Raw genomic sequence first — 15784 nt, 5'->3', positions numbered from 1 at the left:
ATTTCTCAATTAGATATGTACAAAGTGCTCAGTGTGACTGCCTAAAGTGGCCTCCCTTGACTCCGTAGCATCATTTTATATATCCCATCTCGGGTTTCTCCTGGTGTTTGTTCTATGCGAAGGGCAGAAATAACAAACACTAATCTGATTGCAAAATACCAAAGAACCTTAGAAGTTACTGTCATATGACTGCTAGCAAAACTGTATCTCTATTTTCTATCTGACTATTTACAGCATGTATTGAATGCACAGGTTGAATAAGAGCAGCCACACAATCGGCTTATTGCGCAAGAAACGGTGCTAGCACTAAGCAGAGCAAGTGGTATGCAGCGTTGAATGCTGCACACCAAAGGTCACGTCGTTGCTTCGTTGACTCAAAATCCTATGGAGGGCTGGGTTGAAGGATAATATTGGAACGGTTAGATACTAGCTCGGCGAGGAGCCATGGTCCGCTGGAGCTTGCGCTTTTCCTCGGTTTCCTCCGGGATAGGTAGTGAGCCCTCGGCCTTCAAACGCTCGAGGAACTCCTTTCCATATGCGTAGCCGACTTGGTAGATCTCATCGAATTTGCCGAACTCTAGGGTTCCATATGGGTCGATAGGAGGACGCATGTATAGACAGCCAGTCATATTCTTTGCGCGCTCGAGATTGTCGAACGATGAGACATAGGCCAGTCGTGCTTGGATTTCGGAAAGTGTAGGTGGGTTCGGGAGTGAGGAGAAGGGGTTCCAGCGGTTGAACACTGACCAGAATCCTGACAATGAGTCTCCGAATCCCTGGGGGGTGGTGTCATCAATAGACCCAACGTCAACTGCGAAGATGACATCCGCTCCAAGACTTTTCATGTGTGCCACAGTGAGATTGTCGATGTAGCCACCGTCCAGGAGCATGCTGCCTTCGTCACAGATAGGAGGCATCAGGCCGGCCAACGTCATTGAGGCCCGAACGTACCGCCAGACATAACCAGACGAGTGATATTCAATTCGGGATCGGCTGATATTGGTTGTGTTGCAGTAGAACTCCAGCCAGAAATCTTCGATTTGGCTGTCTCCAAAGGTCTTGAAGATCCCGCGGTTGAACTCGTGACCCGTGGTGTAGGAAACAGTGGGATAGGTCAGGTCCAATGCAAACCGCCACATACTTCCCATGCGGCCGGAGAACTTCTTGGCTCGCCCGTACATGGGGACAACATCAGCATCACGCGCGTACAAAGCTCCAATGAAAGAACCGATTGATGTGCCACCGATGATATCAATTGGGATTCCGGCCTCCTCGAGCGCTTTAATGACACCAACGTGCGAAATTCCACGCGCTCCACCTCCTCCCAGTACAAGACCCACAGACTTGCCGCACAAACGCCGAGCCAGCCGATGGAAATCACCCTTGAAAGGGGTTTGCGGGGAATAGAGTGGGGTTTGTTGTGCACGCCGGGACGTATACTTTTGGATCTCGGCTTGGAGAATTTGCACGCGCTGTTTCAATACAGTACCAAACTTCTTGGTTGGCTGGTGCGCAGGGTCGGTGGTCGAGCGGAAGGCCATTTGAATATGGTGATGGCCGCCGTTGATCCACACCCGGTTCTTGAGCCATTCCCGAGTGAGTCCAGGTGCACAGTATCGTTCCGCATGCAAAAGAACCAGTTCTTTGCGAGCAGTAGTCTTCATACCCAACAGGAAGCGCTCATATTCACCAATTCTAGGCGAAGACTCTGCGAGACCCACCAACAGAATAGAGTCAGCTTGCGCGATGCAAGTCTGAGTCCACGGGGCATTCACGTTGGTGTCAGCGATGTACAAGACCATTCCGAATTTCTCCTCAAGGTCGGCGAGGTATTGGGAAAGCTTAAGCTTGCCCATTTTACTGAAGGCATGGCGACCCAAGTGATTCAGAATAGTCGCTTGGTTGAGTGATGTGACACCTCTGGTCACACCAACTTGGTGCAACGCCTGCAAGAGCCTATGTCCAAATTCCACAACCGGGACACCAGCCATGACGGGAAGAATTGCCACGGTGCGAAGATTGACTGTTGAGGTTGCAGTCTGAACACCGCCAGCCTGTCCTTGTTCAATCCCCTTTTCAGACAGCGGATGCTCGACCAAATCACGCATTCGCTGGGCAATGAGTTTAGAGACCTGAATGGTAATTCCAGGATGTTCCTGGGCAAGACTGTTAAAGAGAGACCGGGGAAACTTGGCCAGTTCCGTTTCCCGGATAGCATGCAAGGTAGATGGTCTTGTAGATTCAGTCATGACCTCAAGTTCGCCAACACTCTCACCCTGCCCATGTTCGCCCATGACAGTAATCTTGCCGTTTGATCCCTCAACGACAGATCTCAAACGACCATTCAGAACAAGATAAATAGCATCGCTTTCATCCCCTTGGTGATAAATCACCTGTCCTGCGCTGACCTGCACCCACTCTAGCGCGAAATCAATGTGGAGCAGCAAACGGGGCAGCAGTCTGGTCAATCGCTTCGCCAGCGTTAACAGGGCAGCTGGATGTCTGTCTGCGATTCTCTCGAGGGAAGCACGGGGAAGGAATCCAACGTAAACATCCGTCTTGGCCACAACATCGGTGTACGAGCGATACGATGCGAGAGCACCTACATACCCTTGAATTCCACCAGGTTTGATCAGGTATAGTGATTTACGGGACTGGGTCTTCCGTCGAGGGTCATTGGTGCCTGCTGCACCAGAGGCGGTGCGTGACGATGCTGTCGTTGTTCGTCTCAGCTTCGGGAACAGTCCCTCTTGCGCTTGCGAGGCAGATCCATGAGAGGACCCAATAAGGGTGTCATCGCGTTCATTCGCCGGAATACCCACGTCCAAGAATCCATCAATGACGTAGTAGAGGCCTGGATGGCGCTCACCCTGTTCCACCAGAACCGAGCCTTGTGGGAAGTAGACTACTTCAATATCATGGCGGAGGTCTTCCCGTAGGTTTACGACAGGCGAAGTTCCCCCTGCGCTAGTCACTGACATCGAGGACATCATGGATTCGCTCTCGCCGTCACCAGACCCTTCGTAGGGATCCATGAAGCCAAAGGCGTTGGAGAAGACTGCCTTCTGGCGGCGGTTATCGTAGGATAGAAGTCTCGGTGACGCCTCCCCAGAGTGACTGCTCTTGCGTAGACTATCGCTTGTGCCTTCGGTGAGACCAATGCCCTTCATGATACAGTCCAAGATCGACTCGCGGAAAAGACCGTCCTCGTCAACTGACTCGTTCCGCTGGAAAGTTGAGGGCAGGCCATTCATTGCCGCAGCGGATACAAATTGAGGTTGCTCCCGCTCAGTAAGAGGGGTCTGGATGCGAGGTGCTAAATGGTCATGTCGCGGTCCAAACCGGGACAGTTGTATTGTTGATAGCAGATCACCGGGGCTGACACCTGCCGAGTCCCTGTCAATGAATGCCGATGGTGGCCTTTGTGGGCTTAAGGGTACGAGAGGGCGCTCACTGGCGATCTTTGCTTGTAAAAAGGCCTCTTTTCTGAGGGTACTGCTCGAGCGTCCTCTGCGGCTGACAGAAGGATTGTGAAGAGCAATGCCTTTTCCAATTTCCTCCGGTCCCAATCTATCTCGCTCCCGCATGAATTTGTCCTTCAGACGATCCAAAGCAGTTCCGCGAAGATTATTCGGAAGGTCCCAAGAGGTGTATTTAGACATTTGCCGTTCTATGCCTAGAACCTCGCTGGTAAGACCCAGATAAGAATGCGCTGTAGCGAACGTGACCCGCTGAAGACGGGTCAGGATAACCTGGACAATATGCGAGGTCGCCCGTGGGTAGACTCTGGTCAGACGGCGGAATGCGCTCGCTGGGATGATAGCAATCGTAGTGTCCACTGTAGCCCGTGCCACGATATCTGGGTGTACCGACTTGCGACGCTTTTTATGGGCCTTTTGTTTGGTCTCCGGCTGCGGAATCTCGCCAGAGTCCTGTCGGGGCATGGCATGGCTCTCTCCAATGTTCAGCGGAGGCACTGGGGGCAATGTATCACCAGATCCATTGGGTGTAGTGCTCAAGTTCCCGGCCTCTCTCACGGTAGACCCGGGGCTGACAGCGAAGGTATCAGGCACATAAGTCTGGGCAAGACTAGGACTGGATATACTGGAGCTGTGACTTCGTGAGTTGCGGAGCTCAATATCTTCAGTAAACAGTTGGAGAATAGAGAACAGAGAGGACATCGAAGCACCGTTCTTAACCTCGGTGAGGAGCTGATAGCCCTGTTGGTTGTGTATGTTTCGGTCCTCCTCGTCTGAGTAGTCATCCATTTGGAGATTCTCTTGCGAGCCTGACTTCCCGTCGCGTGCTGATTTCACGAAGATCTGAACCAGCCCATCCACAACCATACAGAAGCCCTTCTCCTCCTCCAACATAAGCGTCTCTCCCGCAATCAGCTTTCTGGTCTGCATCGTCCGGGTCAGCTCATGGAAGACGGGCCGTTCAAGGTAGCCAAAGACTTTGATGGCACTGAGGAATTCATCGAGATAGTTGGCAAGCCCTGGTTTTGAATCTCCTTCCTGGATATCGGGGAACAAATCGACTTGGGCTTCTTTGCGTTGAGGCTCTGGGGGTAGGCGGCTGTACATGTTCATGTACCGGTAACGGATGAACCAGCTGACGGTCGATACCAGGACAAGGAAGATTAACATTCTAAGAATTGATCAGCAACAATTTAAGGATCAGGTCAAGACCAAGACTTACATGGTGGTGAAATTCATGGTGAAGGTCAAGCTCATGGAGAAGAGCGTGAAGAGCCATGTTGGCAGTGTAATTGTCGAGAATGCAATTACCGAGTAGAGAACGCTTGGGACGGTTTGGAATACAAAGGTAAACACCCATCCGATCCACCCCGCCATAGTTGAGGGAGCTGTAGGGAACGGTGGGGGTGAGAAGGAGGTAGCAAGATTAAATGTTGAAGTTTGAGCCGTTAGGCTGAGGCCGAGTGACGGGGCCAGGCCAGCCATGTTAAGGAAGATTGGGGGGAGAGCTCCGCTTTGTGTTCCACCTGGTTCTAAGATTGCGACTAACTCAGATTTGACTTAGACTACAAAGTAGAACCCAACCGTGGGCCCCGTTAGGCCTGAAGATTGAAAGCATCACGTATGTGAGGTGGGTAAGAGGAACAAGGAGATGCAGGTGAATACTAGTCCCGCGTCACATGCAAGTTTACGTCCAAGAATGTGAGATTACTTACCTCTTTATTCCTATTAATTCCTCTTTATTCTTATTATTATGTTATTCTATTACTATTTTAGTGTTACATGTATTCTCTTATTCTCTTCTATGATCTTTTATGTACATAATATTCTATTCTATTGAAATATCCTGGTTATCAGTCAATCCACAGTGATGTAATTGATTGCTTCTAAGCCACCTGGGCAGTGTCCACCATATAAGTTGGAAGCTTTAGATTTGAAACAATATGTACAAGGGGGGCTAAATATTGTCTCTATTAGTATCTTTCTGTCTTTTCATGACTTGGTAACATATGAACTCGACACTATATTTACGTGTAGAATATGTATAGTACACGTGAGTAGCAACGCAGCTTCAATTCGACAACTATATGTAACTAATTAACAAAGCAAATCTCGCTTGGACCAAATTATTTGCTTTAGATCCCGTTTGTTCTCTATACCCTTTGTCCCAATTAGCTGTACAGCAAACATATAGGCAACGTTGCAGTTTCAAAGATCAGAATCAATAAAGAAAAATAACAATCTAATCAAAATACACTAGACTCAATTCTACCCGAGAATGCAATTAAATTGTTATATGAAAAATAAAATAGAAATATAATCCAAGGTCTTCGTATCAAAGTAAACAGCCGAAGGTGACCTTCCACATGGCAGTTCCGCCTTGGCCACTCTTCCAAACCAATGCTCCCCCTCACTTCCCTTTGCGGCCAACTGCTATTCTTTTTGTTTTTGGTAAACACCTTTGCTAGTGGTTTTGTGTATTTAGAGTCTATTGTTGTCTGGGTTCTTAGAACCGCGGCAATGTTTCAGGTACCAGTCCCTTTGATTATGTGTGTGTGCCTTGCATCCTAACACCCTCACAGCGCCTCCGCGACGCCATCGACTCTCGCATCGCAGAGGAACAAGCCCGACAAAAGTCCGCCCAAGATAGCATCGAGCGCTCCAACTCAGCTCGCCGTCCGCCTGGACGCAATCAGTCCCCGAGTCGACGCTCCCTTCCAAGACGCAACACCGGCACCCCCGTGCGAGGACCTGACCCCAAGGAGTTTGAGGCTGAATTTACCATCGGTGACGACGATGAATCCAGCAGGTCCGGTACTCCTCAAACAGATACACCAGAGGCTACCTCGGAAGTAAGCGCCCCCAACGAGGGAGAGAACGAGATGGCCGAAGGCAAACCGGCGGAGACGGCCGAGAAAGAGAAAGGACAAGAGACAGAGACCAAGGAGACCCCGGCCGTGCTTCCACCTGATGTCCGCGCGAAACTCCGACGACTTGATAAGCTGGAGTCCCGATACCATGGTACGCACCTGCACCTGCCTAACCAGACTGTAGGGCGCAAGACTAATTGAACATATTAGAATTGCTCAAGGCTTACCGTACCGCCCACTCGCGCGTCCTATCCATCGAACCCTTCGAAGCTGCCCTGCGCGAGAACACCCCGCTCACCTCGATTGGCGAACCCAAAGCTTTCACGGAATACCTCAACCAATCAGCCTTGAAAAGCGACATGGTCATGGAAGAGCTGAAGCGCGTCACCGAAGAACGAGAGGATTTCAGAAAGAAGTTCGAAGAAGCACAACAGGCTACCAAGGAGGCTTTGGATGAGGTTACTGGTCTCAAAAAGGAGAAACCCCAGACCGAGACACCCAAGGGGACAGACGGAACCGAGGAACAGGCCAGCGAAGATTTCTTCTCGTTCGATACTGAAGTTCCCCGGTTGGAGGGCGAGCTTAAGGTGAAGCAAGAAGAGGTCGAGAACCTTAAAACCGAGGTCGAAAATCTGAAGCGCGATATGTCTGTCACCCGCGAGTCGACTGAAGGCATGGTGCAGAATTTGGAGACAGCCACCCGCGAGCTCGTCGAGCTGCGCGAAACCAAGGACAACCTGGATTTAGAGATCAAGACCCTGCAAACCTCCAAGAAGGCTGATGTTGATGACCTGAAGGCAAAGCTAGCAACCGCGGAAACCTCTCTCAAATCAACCACATCCGAGGTTGAGAAGCTCAAGTCGCAGCTCAAGGAGAAGAGCGAGGAAATTGACAAGCTCCAGAAACAGGCCTCCGAAAAGGCCGAGCCTGATTCGGACCTTGCTGCTCAGTTGGAGATGACCAAGGAGGAAAAGAAATCCAACGAAAAGAAGCTCGTTGTGCTCCAGGGCTTGGTTGACGGTCTCCGATCTCAGCTTCAGGACACCGAATCTACCGTTTTGAAGCTGAAGAGTGACATCGACGAGAAGAGCAAAAGTTCCGCCAAACTACAAGACATTTTCGACTTTGTGGATGGGAACTTGAAAGAAAACGCGACCTGGGTATCTGCTAAGGAGAAAGTCTTCGCTGGAGAATTGGCCGATTTCAATGAGGTCGTTGAGGCCCTGGCACCGGTCAAGGAAGAGCCCACGTCTAGTGTCCCTGCTCCTGCTCCTGTCGAAGAAGAAACACAGCCTGCTCAAGCTACTGGTGGTAGTGGAGGAAAGAAGAAGAACAAGAAGAAGAAGAAGGGTGGCAAGGCGGAGGAACCTTCTAAGCCGGTTGATGCAGCTCCTGCAGAGCAATCGCCCCCAGAGGCGCCTGCCACAGCTACCAAAGAGCTGGATGAACTCAAACAAAAGATCGAATCTCTCACCCAGCAATTGTTCGAAAAGGAGGCCGCTATTGACCGTCTCAGTTCCAAGCTGAAAGGCGAGGACAATTTGAAGGAGGAGATCGAGTCCCTACGCGATGACCTTGTCAACATCGGCCAGGAGCATGTGGCAGCCAAGGACAAGATCAAGGAGCTTTCAGCAGAGAAGACTTCTCTTGAAGAAACTATCAACAAGCTGGAAAAGGACTTGGCAGAACTACGCACTAGCAACGCGTCCACCTCAGCTGACTCAGAGAAGGTGCACACCTCGCTCAAAGAGGAATTCGACAACCTCAAGGTCCGCTCTGCTACTTTGGAGACCGATCTTTCCGCCGCCCAGCAGCTGGCTGCCACTCGGTTCAAAGACCTTACAGACCTTCGTGAAACTCTCCAGAAGGTTCAACCCGAGCTGCGTAGTCTACGTGCCGAGTCTTCGGAGTTGAAGACCCTAAAGGAAACCCTCACTAGCAAGAATTCTGACTTGAAGGCCCTTGAGGGCAAGCATGAGGATTTGCGTGCTGAGCTGAAGGCCTCCAAATCGAAGATCTCTGAGCGTGACACAGAAGTGGGCACTCTCAACAAGAAGATCCGACAGGAGACCGACAGCCGATTGAAGGCCGAGGAGAACCTTACTGTTGCCCAATCTAACCTGCGTTCTGCCGAGAGCAAAAAGCAAGACGCCATCAATGCCAGAGACAAAACTACTGGCGACCTCACCAAGGCCCAAGACGCGTTGAAGAGTACTCGCGCTAAGATGCGGGAGATGGATGAACAGATTTCTCAGCTAAACAAGGAACTCGGAAGCCTCCGAGATGAGATCCAGCTAAAGACAGCTCAACACAGCAGCGCCCAGAGCCTGATGAACAGCATGCGTGACCAGACCACGGAAGTTGCAATGCAAATGAAGGAGGCCCGTGAGCGATGCGAGAGCTTGGATGAAGAATTGGCTGATGCTCACCGTCTGCTGAGCGAGCGAACCCGCGAAGGTGAGACCATGCGCCGTCTGCTCAATGACATTGAGGGTCGTTCGGAGTCCAAGGTGCGAGACTTCAAGGAACGCATGGAGGCTGCTATTGAAGAGCGAGACCGTGTCGAAGATGAGGCTAGCACCCAAGGTCGACGCCGCGCTCGCGAGGTGGAAGAACTCAAGGGTAAGGTCCGCGAAGCTGAGCGCGCTCTGCGCACAGCAGAGCAAGACAAGGAGGAGCTGGAACAGTCCCAAAAGGAGTGGCGCCGCCGTCGTGACGAGCTCGAGTCTGTATCTGAAAAGTCATCACAGGAAGTGACAGAGATTCGACAAGCCATGGCTGGTCTACGCGATGCCCTCGACGAAAGCGAGAAGCAAGTTCGCGATCTCGAAAAGGACAAGGCAGAGCTTCGTCGGTCAGTGGAAGAGACAAATAGCCGACTGGAGAAGCTTCGAAGATCCCACAAGACACTCGGAGAGGACGTTCGGCTGCGTGCCTCCCCATCTCGACAGTCCTCGCGGTCATCTTTGGATTCAGGCTCTCGCCGGGCAGTCGTATCTCCTGGCAGGAGCGAGTCTCTTACCGGCCCACCCAGCAACGCCTCCATTGACTACATGTACTTGAAGAATGTCCTTCTCCAATTTTTGGAACAGAGGGACAAGAACTATCAGAAGCAGCTGATCCCTGTTTTAGGAATGCTGCTCCATTTCGATCGGTGAGTTTCCTACCGAACCCTCTATTTAACAATGGTCACTAACAGACACAGAACCGATGAGCAAAAGTGGATGTCAGCCATCATGTCCAAATAATTGGCGTTTATACCCATGGGCGTGGATTGCATATCTGAGTCCCTTGCTCTGTACAATATCATCTGTAGAGATAATACTATGTTCCTCTCTCAACGTAAACAAAAACACGGTCTAATCCACTGGTATCCTCGTGTCAAGAAAGCACCGAGATATAGCATATTATCGATCGAAACAAGTTGAAAATCCTACTGAACAAGAGTCAAACTCGTACTATAAAAGAAAAATCGGCAATATTGCCTAATCCGGTATAGTAAATCCCGGGGTTGTCGCGAGGCTTAGCAAAAAATAGAGGCGCGCATATACTAGAAAGTACAAAAGTCCGAACAATAAAGACTTCTTAAGTTCTGCATTTCGCCATGGATTACGTCCGTCCTCTCACCAACACCATGGTCGAGCAACCTACCATTCGTCTCGCGACCCCCGAGGGCAAGTGCATTGACCCCTCTGAGCGCGTGTAGCACAGACTCCGACTAACACCAGGTAGATGTCCCCCTCATCCTCCAATTCATCTGCGAACTAGCCGAATACGAAAAGGCCCTTCATGAAGTCGAAGCCACGGAAGAATCCCTCCTAGCAACCCTCTCCTTCCCCGATACCCCGCCCAAACGCGGCGCCGTCTACACAGCTCTCATTACCCCGCCGCCTACCACCGACACCCCGAACCCGACCCCCGTCGGCATGGCACTGTACTTTTACAACTACTCAACCTGGAGATCTGCCCCTGGTATCTACCTCGAGGATCTGTATGTGCAGCCCAGCGCGCGGGGTCACGGATACGGCTTCAAGTTGCTCAAGTACCTTGCTAAGCAGGTGCTTGAGGTGTCGGGCCGGCGCTTGGAGTGGAGTGTGCTCACCTGGAACGAGCCTAGTATTAAGTTCTATGAGCAGGTCGGTGCGCGCGGTATGGATGAGTGGATGAAGATGATGGTTGAGGGGGATGCGTTGACTCGTTTAGCGGAGGGTGCGTAGAGGGGGATTGTTTAGTACTACAAAGGGATTAGGATCGCTCTAGAGGGAGTTATTTACATTGTAGAGCCCATTGCAGATTGAGAGCGAAAGTGGGCTATACATGTACGTTTAGCACATATCTATCATCACAGCTATATATATGGCTCAATGTTGTACTTGAAGAGAGGAAAGTGAAATATATCCAAGTACAAGAATCCCAATTCCACGTCATTCATGTAATTAAATATATAGAAGGCGTCTCCGATTTGCGTAAATGCAGTCTGATCCTTGATGGCTTCGCCCCTAAGCCCTTTAGCGCCAGGTGACGGCATCGACCCGCAGATCACCTCGATTTGTCTGTTCCACATTCTTTCTCCTTTCAACACCTCAGCGATGGCGACAATTCCAGATAATGTCCAGGAGTACAATCTCCATGTGGACTATGTTATCCGTTACAGCTTCGGCGACGTAGGTGAGTGAAGGAGAGAGCTCTCCGGGGCTAATACGTGGCGGGGCACATTCTAACAATTGCAGACCGATCGCAGGCAATTGTGCAGCTAGAAAAACTACTCCAAGCACTGGCCCAAGTTGGTCTACAGTTAGAAGTACGACAAGGCGATGAGTCGTCTTTGCTTGTTTTTGTTAAAGCTTCGGAAAAGCGGCTGAAACGGGCGGTCTATCGGTCGCGGTGAGTGATGAATGTTGTTTTCTATAAGCGCCGATGTGCTAATCTTGACTTTGTATTTCCACAGAGTACGCGACTGGCTATATGGTATCCGAAATGCTGAGCCCACACCTTCCAACTCGACCGAGCCCCAGACCGAGGCTGAGCGCCTACGGGTGATCAACCAGATGATAACACTTCCCAAGGAAGAGGGCGGTGCCGCTATCACACCCAACCATGGCGAATGGAAGAACGTCACCGCTATATTCCCCCTTCACGATGTCGATACAAATAAAAAGTGGATACGAGACTGGAGCTCCAAGACCTTCCTCTCTGATGATGACTTAGATCAGATCCGGAACAAGTTTGGAGAAAGTGTATGTGTAATAAGTGGTTGTTGTTCTTTGGCCTGGCTAACATGGATGGCAGGTTGGATTTTACTTCGCGTTCCTGCAGTCATACTTCCGATTTTTGATTTTCCCAGCTGTCTTTGGATTCTCCTGTTGGTTCCTCCTCGGCGGATATTCGATTATCTATACTATCGTCAACTGTCTTTGGTGTATCATCTTTGTGGAATACTGGAAGCGTCAGGAAGTTGATCTGAGCTGCAGGTGGCAGACCAAGAATGTCTCAGCCGTTCGGACCAAACGACGAGAGTTCAAGGCAGAAAAGGAGGTTTGTGATGAGGGTACCGGTGAGATGCGCGGTGTCTTCCCGGCAACTAAGCGCATGCAACGGCAGCTGCTTCAAATCCCGTTCGCCTTGCTTGCAGCAATTGGTCTGGGTGCTATCATTGCGACTTGTTTTGCTATTGAGATCTTTATCTCGGAGCTTTACAATGGTCCATTTAAGACATACTTGGTAAGTTAACCCTTCCCATTCTCTGTTACCAAAGCTTACCCTTTAGGTTTTCATCCCAACCATTCTTGTATCAGCGCTTGTGCCAACTATGAGCGCTGTTTTGACGTCTATCGCAACGAAGCTTAATGACTATGAGAACCATGAGACAAAGGATGCGTATGATTTTGCATTGACCCAAAAAGTCTTTGTTATCAACTTCATCACGTCTTATATGCCAATTTTCCTGACGGCCTTCGTCTACGTGCCATTTGCTAGCCGAATTGTCCCCTACCTCGATGTCTTCCACTTGACAGTTCGGCCTTTCGTATCGAAGGAACATGCAGTCGCAAAACAATCGCTCTTCCAGATCGACCCTGCTCGCTTGCGAAACCAGGTTGTTTATTTCACTGTCACTGCCCAGATCGTTGGCTTCGCCATGGAGACTATCGTGCCCTATATTAAGCAGTACGCACTCCGCAAATATAAAAAGTACAACAGGGAGCGCAATGGCAAGATGGACCGAAACGGCGACAAAGAATCGCCAGAAAGACCCGTCGTGTCCTTCGATGATCCGGCCGAGGAAGTGCAGTTCCTCACGCGTGTTCGTAACGAAGTCGAGCTTTCCGAGTACGATGTGACTGATGATCTCCGTGAGATGTGCATTCAATTTGGATACTTGGCTCTTTTCTCTCCCACATGGCCGCTTGTTCCCCTCTCATTCTTTGTGAACAACTGGATCGAGTTGCGATCAGACTTCTTCAAGATCTGCATGGAGTTCCGTAGACCTGTGCCATTGCGGACCGACACGATTGGGCCCTGGCTCGATAGCCTGGGATTCCTCTCCTGGGTTGGAAGCATCACCAGCGCTGCGCTGGTATACATGTTCAGTGGCAACGCACAGCACGGGCCCAATGGCGAGCCGACAGATATCAAAGGCTGGGCTCTGCTTTTGACGATCTTCTTTTCGGAGCACCTGTATCTTATTGTGCGGTATGCTGTGCGGGCTGGTATGGCTAGGATTGAGCCTCCCAATTCCCGCAAGGAGCGCGCTGAGCGTTACATCATGCGGAAGCGCTATCTCGAGTCAACAACCAATGCCGAGGCGGACGAGGAGAAGGATGAGGACGATATCACCTTTATGGCTGAGTCAACCGGTATCTCACGCACGGCTCTTGAAGATGATGCTCGGCGTACGTCCTTGCATGGTGCAGACCCGGCAGCCCGTTTCTGGATGCACCAGCGGGGCTGGACAGAGTCAGCGAAAATTGGCGCTGGGATTATCCAGGCACAGCCTAGCAACAGTACCGTAAAGAAGCAACAGTAGTGCTTGAGAATTGTACAGAGTTAGGATATAGGGGCTGGGGTATGAGTGGCTGACTGTGTTTTGGGGTAGGATACGGGAATATAGAAAGTTTAGTTTAGTACGCGATGTGCAGATACATATGTAGTCATCAGTGATATTGGTTCGATTTACGCCTTACCTTGTCCGCAATTGAGTAGATTGTCTAGTTCCTGGTGCCTGTTCGTGAAACAAGTCCTGCCTCAGGCAGCAATGTTGGGATACGCGATGAGTATGATGTCATGCTGACTCGGTCGGGAACAGGTAAACCCGTTCCGAGAGCGGATGCAGGCGGAATGCAGTCAGCAAGAAACCTACTGAGGTACTTATGTACATGTTCATGGGTACAATGACAGAATGTGATTGGTGAAGGATGACGAGTAATCATAGATTGTGGTGTAACCCAATCACAACCAGCCTATGCAGTATCAAAATCAGTTTGGCGGCAAAAAAGGTTACATAAATTCCGGGGTAAAAGCCACCGCCTGCGTCACCGCCTGCCTAATGCGAACAATTCGCTTACCAACTCCTTACATAAATCGACGATCGCCCCAAATCCTCTGACTCAGAATCCTTAAGTAATCCTCCTCCTCCACCTGGGCATCATTTTGCTTACAGCATCGGATCTGTAACTGCTTACCTCATTTTGGCTGTATTTTGTTATCAGCAAAGCAGCTCTCTTTGCTCTCAAATCTTGTGGAAACTGAGTGAGCTGTGCAAAGTCACTGCCCAATTTCATCACCAATACCCTTTCTTCTTAATCAATGCAGCCTGCACTGGCGCCAGCGCCGCATCCAAGCATGCAGACTTCTGCTCAGGTAAGCAGGCCATCTCGAACGCGTTTGTCATCAGATCTATATGCCCAAGGTCCCGCGTCGAGTACTTCCTCGATACTTTGGATACAAGACAGTCATGTCGTGTTATCCGCGTGTCGGGAACGGGGCTCAACATTTTGACGCGTCGAGTCTCCATCCAGTCTCCCCGCGTCACCATTGTTATTTTCTGTGGATTCATACTAACATTTGACTATAGGACCATGCGGATCAGGGTACGTGATTGCAGTTTACAGCTCTCTTGAAGTTTGATAGCCTTTACTTTTGGAGATTCATGGATGCGTGGGGTTGAGGCTGAAAACTACCTAACCCCGATCACGTCCCTCATCTCACCGGGGCGAAATAGGGGTGCGCGTTGCACGTGATTGTGACCCATTGCTAATACATGATTCTATAGTACTTCATGACCAGCTTTTAGCTGCTCAGCACCACCTGGGTGGTCGCCCACAGGGTGCTCCAGGCCAGCAACAGCACTTGCAGCCTAACAATGCTAGCCCCCGTGACCAGGCGAACATTGACCCTGCTATCTCTGGCGCCATGCTCGGCGCTCCCCAAACCCCTACCCAACCCCAGGGCTCTCCACCATCTGACGGCGGCTCCAAGAGCTATGGCAAGCGTGAGCTGTCCACTTCCAAGCGCGCTGCCCAGAACCGTGCTGCCCAGGTATGTCCTTTTGATATCGTACACAGAGTACTTCGCTAATCATCATAACAGCGCGCATTCCGCCAGCGCAAGGAAACCTACATCCGCAAGCTGGAGGAAGAAGTTAAGAACATTGACCCCCTTAAGGAACAGGTCAAGTCCCTGGTGGGCGAGAACTACCAGCTACGCGAGTACATTATCAACTTGCAATCGCGTCTTCTCGAAGCCCAGGGTGAAGTCCCCGACCTGCCGGCCAACATCGATTTGAGCCAGCCCCGCACCACTGAGATGGCGCTTGCCTCTGCCGGAGTTCAGAACTCCAGCCCATCGGGCTCCGTGCCCACCCCCGGTCCCCAGGGCCAGCACGCCAGTTCTGTCTCTGATGACATGAACTCTCTGAACCGCATCGCTGCCGCCACACTCGGCATGCGTAAGCACCCTGACGACACGAGCTTCTTGAACAACAACAGTTTCCAGCAGAATAAGCGGGTGCGCACAGATGATAACCAGGATGGAAATGACGGTGTGAACAAGCAGGAGGTTACCCACGGTCTTCCTATGGTCAACTAATCGCCATGTCGTTTTCATCGCCGTCTTGATTGCCCGTGTTTTGCGATCACCTTTCGATACCCGCGTCTATGTCTTTTCTTTGATCGTGCGTTATTCAGCTTCGGTGTTACGTTATGCTTAACGACACATGCCATATTTCTAGCTCGCCTGTTTGGCTGGATCTCCTGCGTCTTTTTCCTTTACTGTTATGTCATGTTTACCCTTTGCGTAATGGTGCGCGGCGCAGTGAGTGATTCCATACTCTTGATTTCGGTTTCGCGAACCGGTGGTGTTTTTAGATTTCTTGCTTCCATTGTGGCAGACTGATGGGGGAAATTCATTGTTATTCCCGCATTTGTTTCATACTTCAAT

At 50.6% G+C, this 15784-nt stretch overlaps 4 protein-coding genes across 4 annotated transcripts; 3 read left to right on the top strand and 1 right to left on the bottom strand.

The window, feature by feature from the left end:
- Positions 1–419: 419 nt before the first annotated feature.
- Positions 420–4964, bottom strand: nte1 (lysophospholipase; the record flags this gene model as incomplete). The annotated part of the gene is made up of 2 exons (XM_056719824.1): positions 420–4650; positions 4702–4964. 2 exons carry the CDS (start codon positions 4962–4964, stop codon positions 420–422), a joined length of 4494 nt encoding a protein of 1497 aa, XP_056583959.1.
- Positions 4965–5845: 881 nt separating this feature from the next.
- Positions 5846–10566, top strand: N7517_002093 (putative vesicle-mediated transport protein (Imh1); the record flags this gene model as incomplete). Its single annotated transcript, XM_056719823.1, has 4 exons — positions 5846–5923; positions 5990–6500; positions 6560–9474; positions 10078–10566. The coding sequence occupies 4 exons, from the start codon at positions 5846–5848 to the stop codon at positions 10564–10566; spliced, it is 3993 nt and encodes a 1330-aa protein (XP_056583958.1).
- A 270-nt stretch (positions 10567–10836) lies between these two features.
- N7517_002092 (anoctamin family protein) lies at positions 10837–13373 on the top strand (the record flags this gene model as incomplete). The annotated part of the gene is made up of 5 exons (XM_056719822.1): positions 10837–11017; positions 11080–11233; positions 11298–11586; positions 11666–12070; positions 12117–13373. 5 exons carry the CDS (start codon positions 10837–10839, stop codon positions 13371–13373), a joined length of 2286 nt encoding a protein of 761 aa, XP_056583957.1.
- A 779-nt stretch (positions 13374–14152) lies between these two features.
- N7517_002091 (BZIP transcription factor) lies at positions 14153–15433 on the top strand (the record flags this gene model as incomplete). The annotated part of the gene is made up of 4 exons (XM_056719821.1): positions 14153–14206; positions 14421–14436; positions 14619–14884; positions 14936–15433. 4 exons carry the CDS (start codon positions 14153–14155, stop codon positions 15431–15433), a joined length of 834 nt encoding a protein of 277 aa, XP_056583956.1.
- Between the last annotated feature and the right edge of the window lie 351 nt (positions 15434–15784).

The sequence above is a fragment of the Penicillium concentricum genome (assembly GCF_028827145.1).
Source record: "Penicillium concentricum strain IBT 3081 chromosome Unknown utg000001l_segment0_segment0, whole genome shotgun sequence".
Lineage (NCBI taxonomy): Eukaryota > Fungi > Ascomycota > Eurotiomycetes > Eurotiales > Aspergillaceae > Penicillium > Penicillium concentricum.
This window is presented reverse-complemented; position numbering and strand designations above follow the sequence as displayed.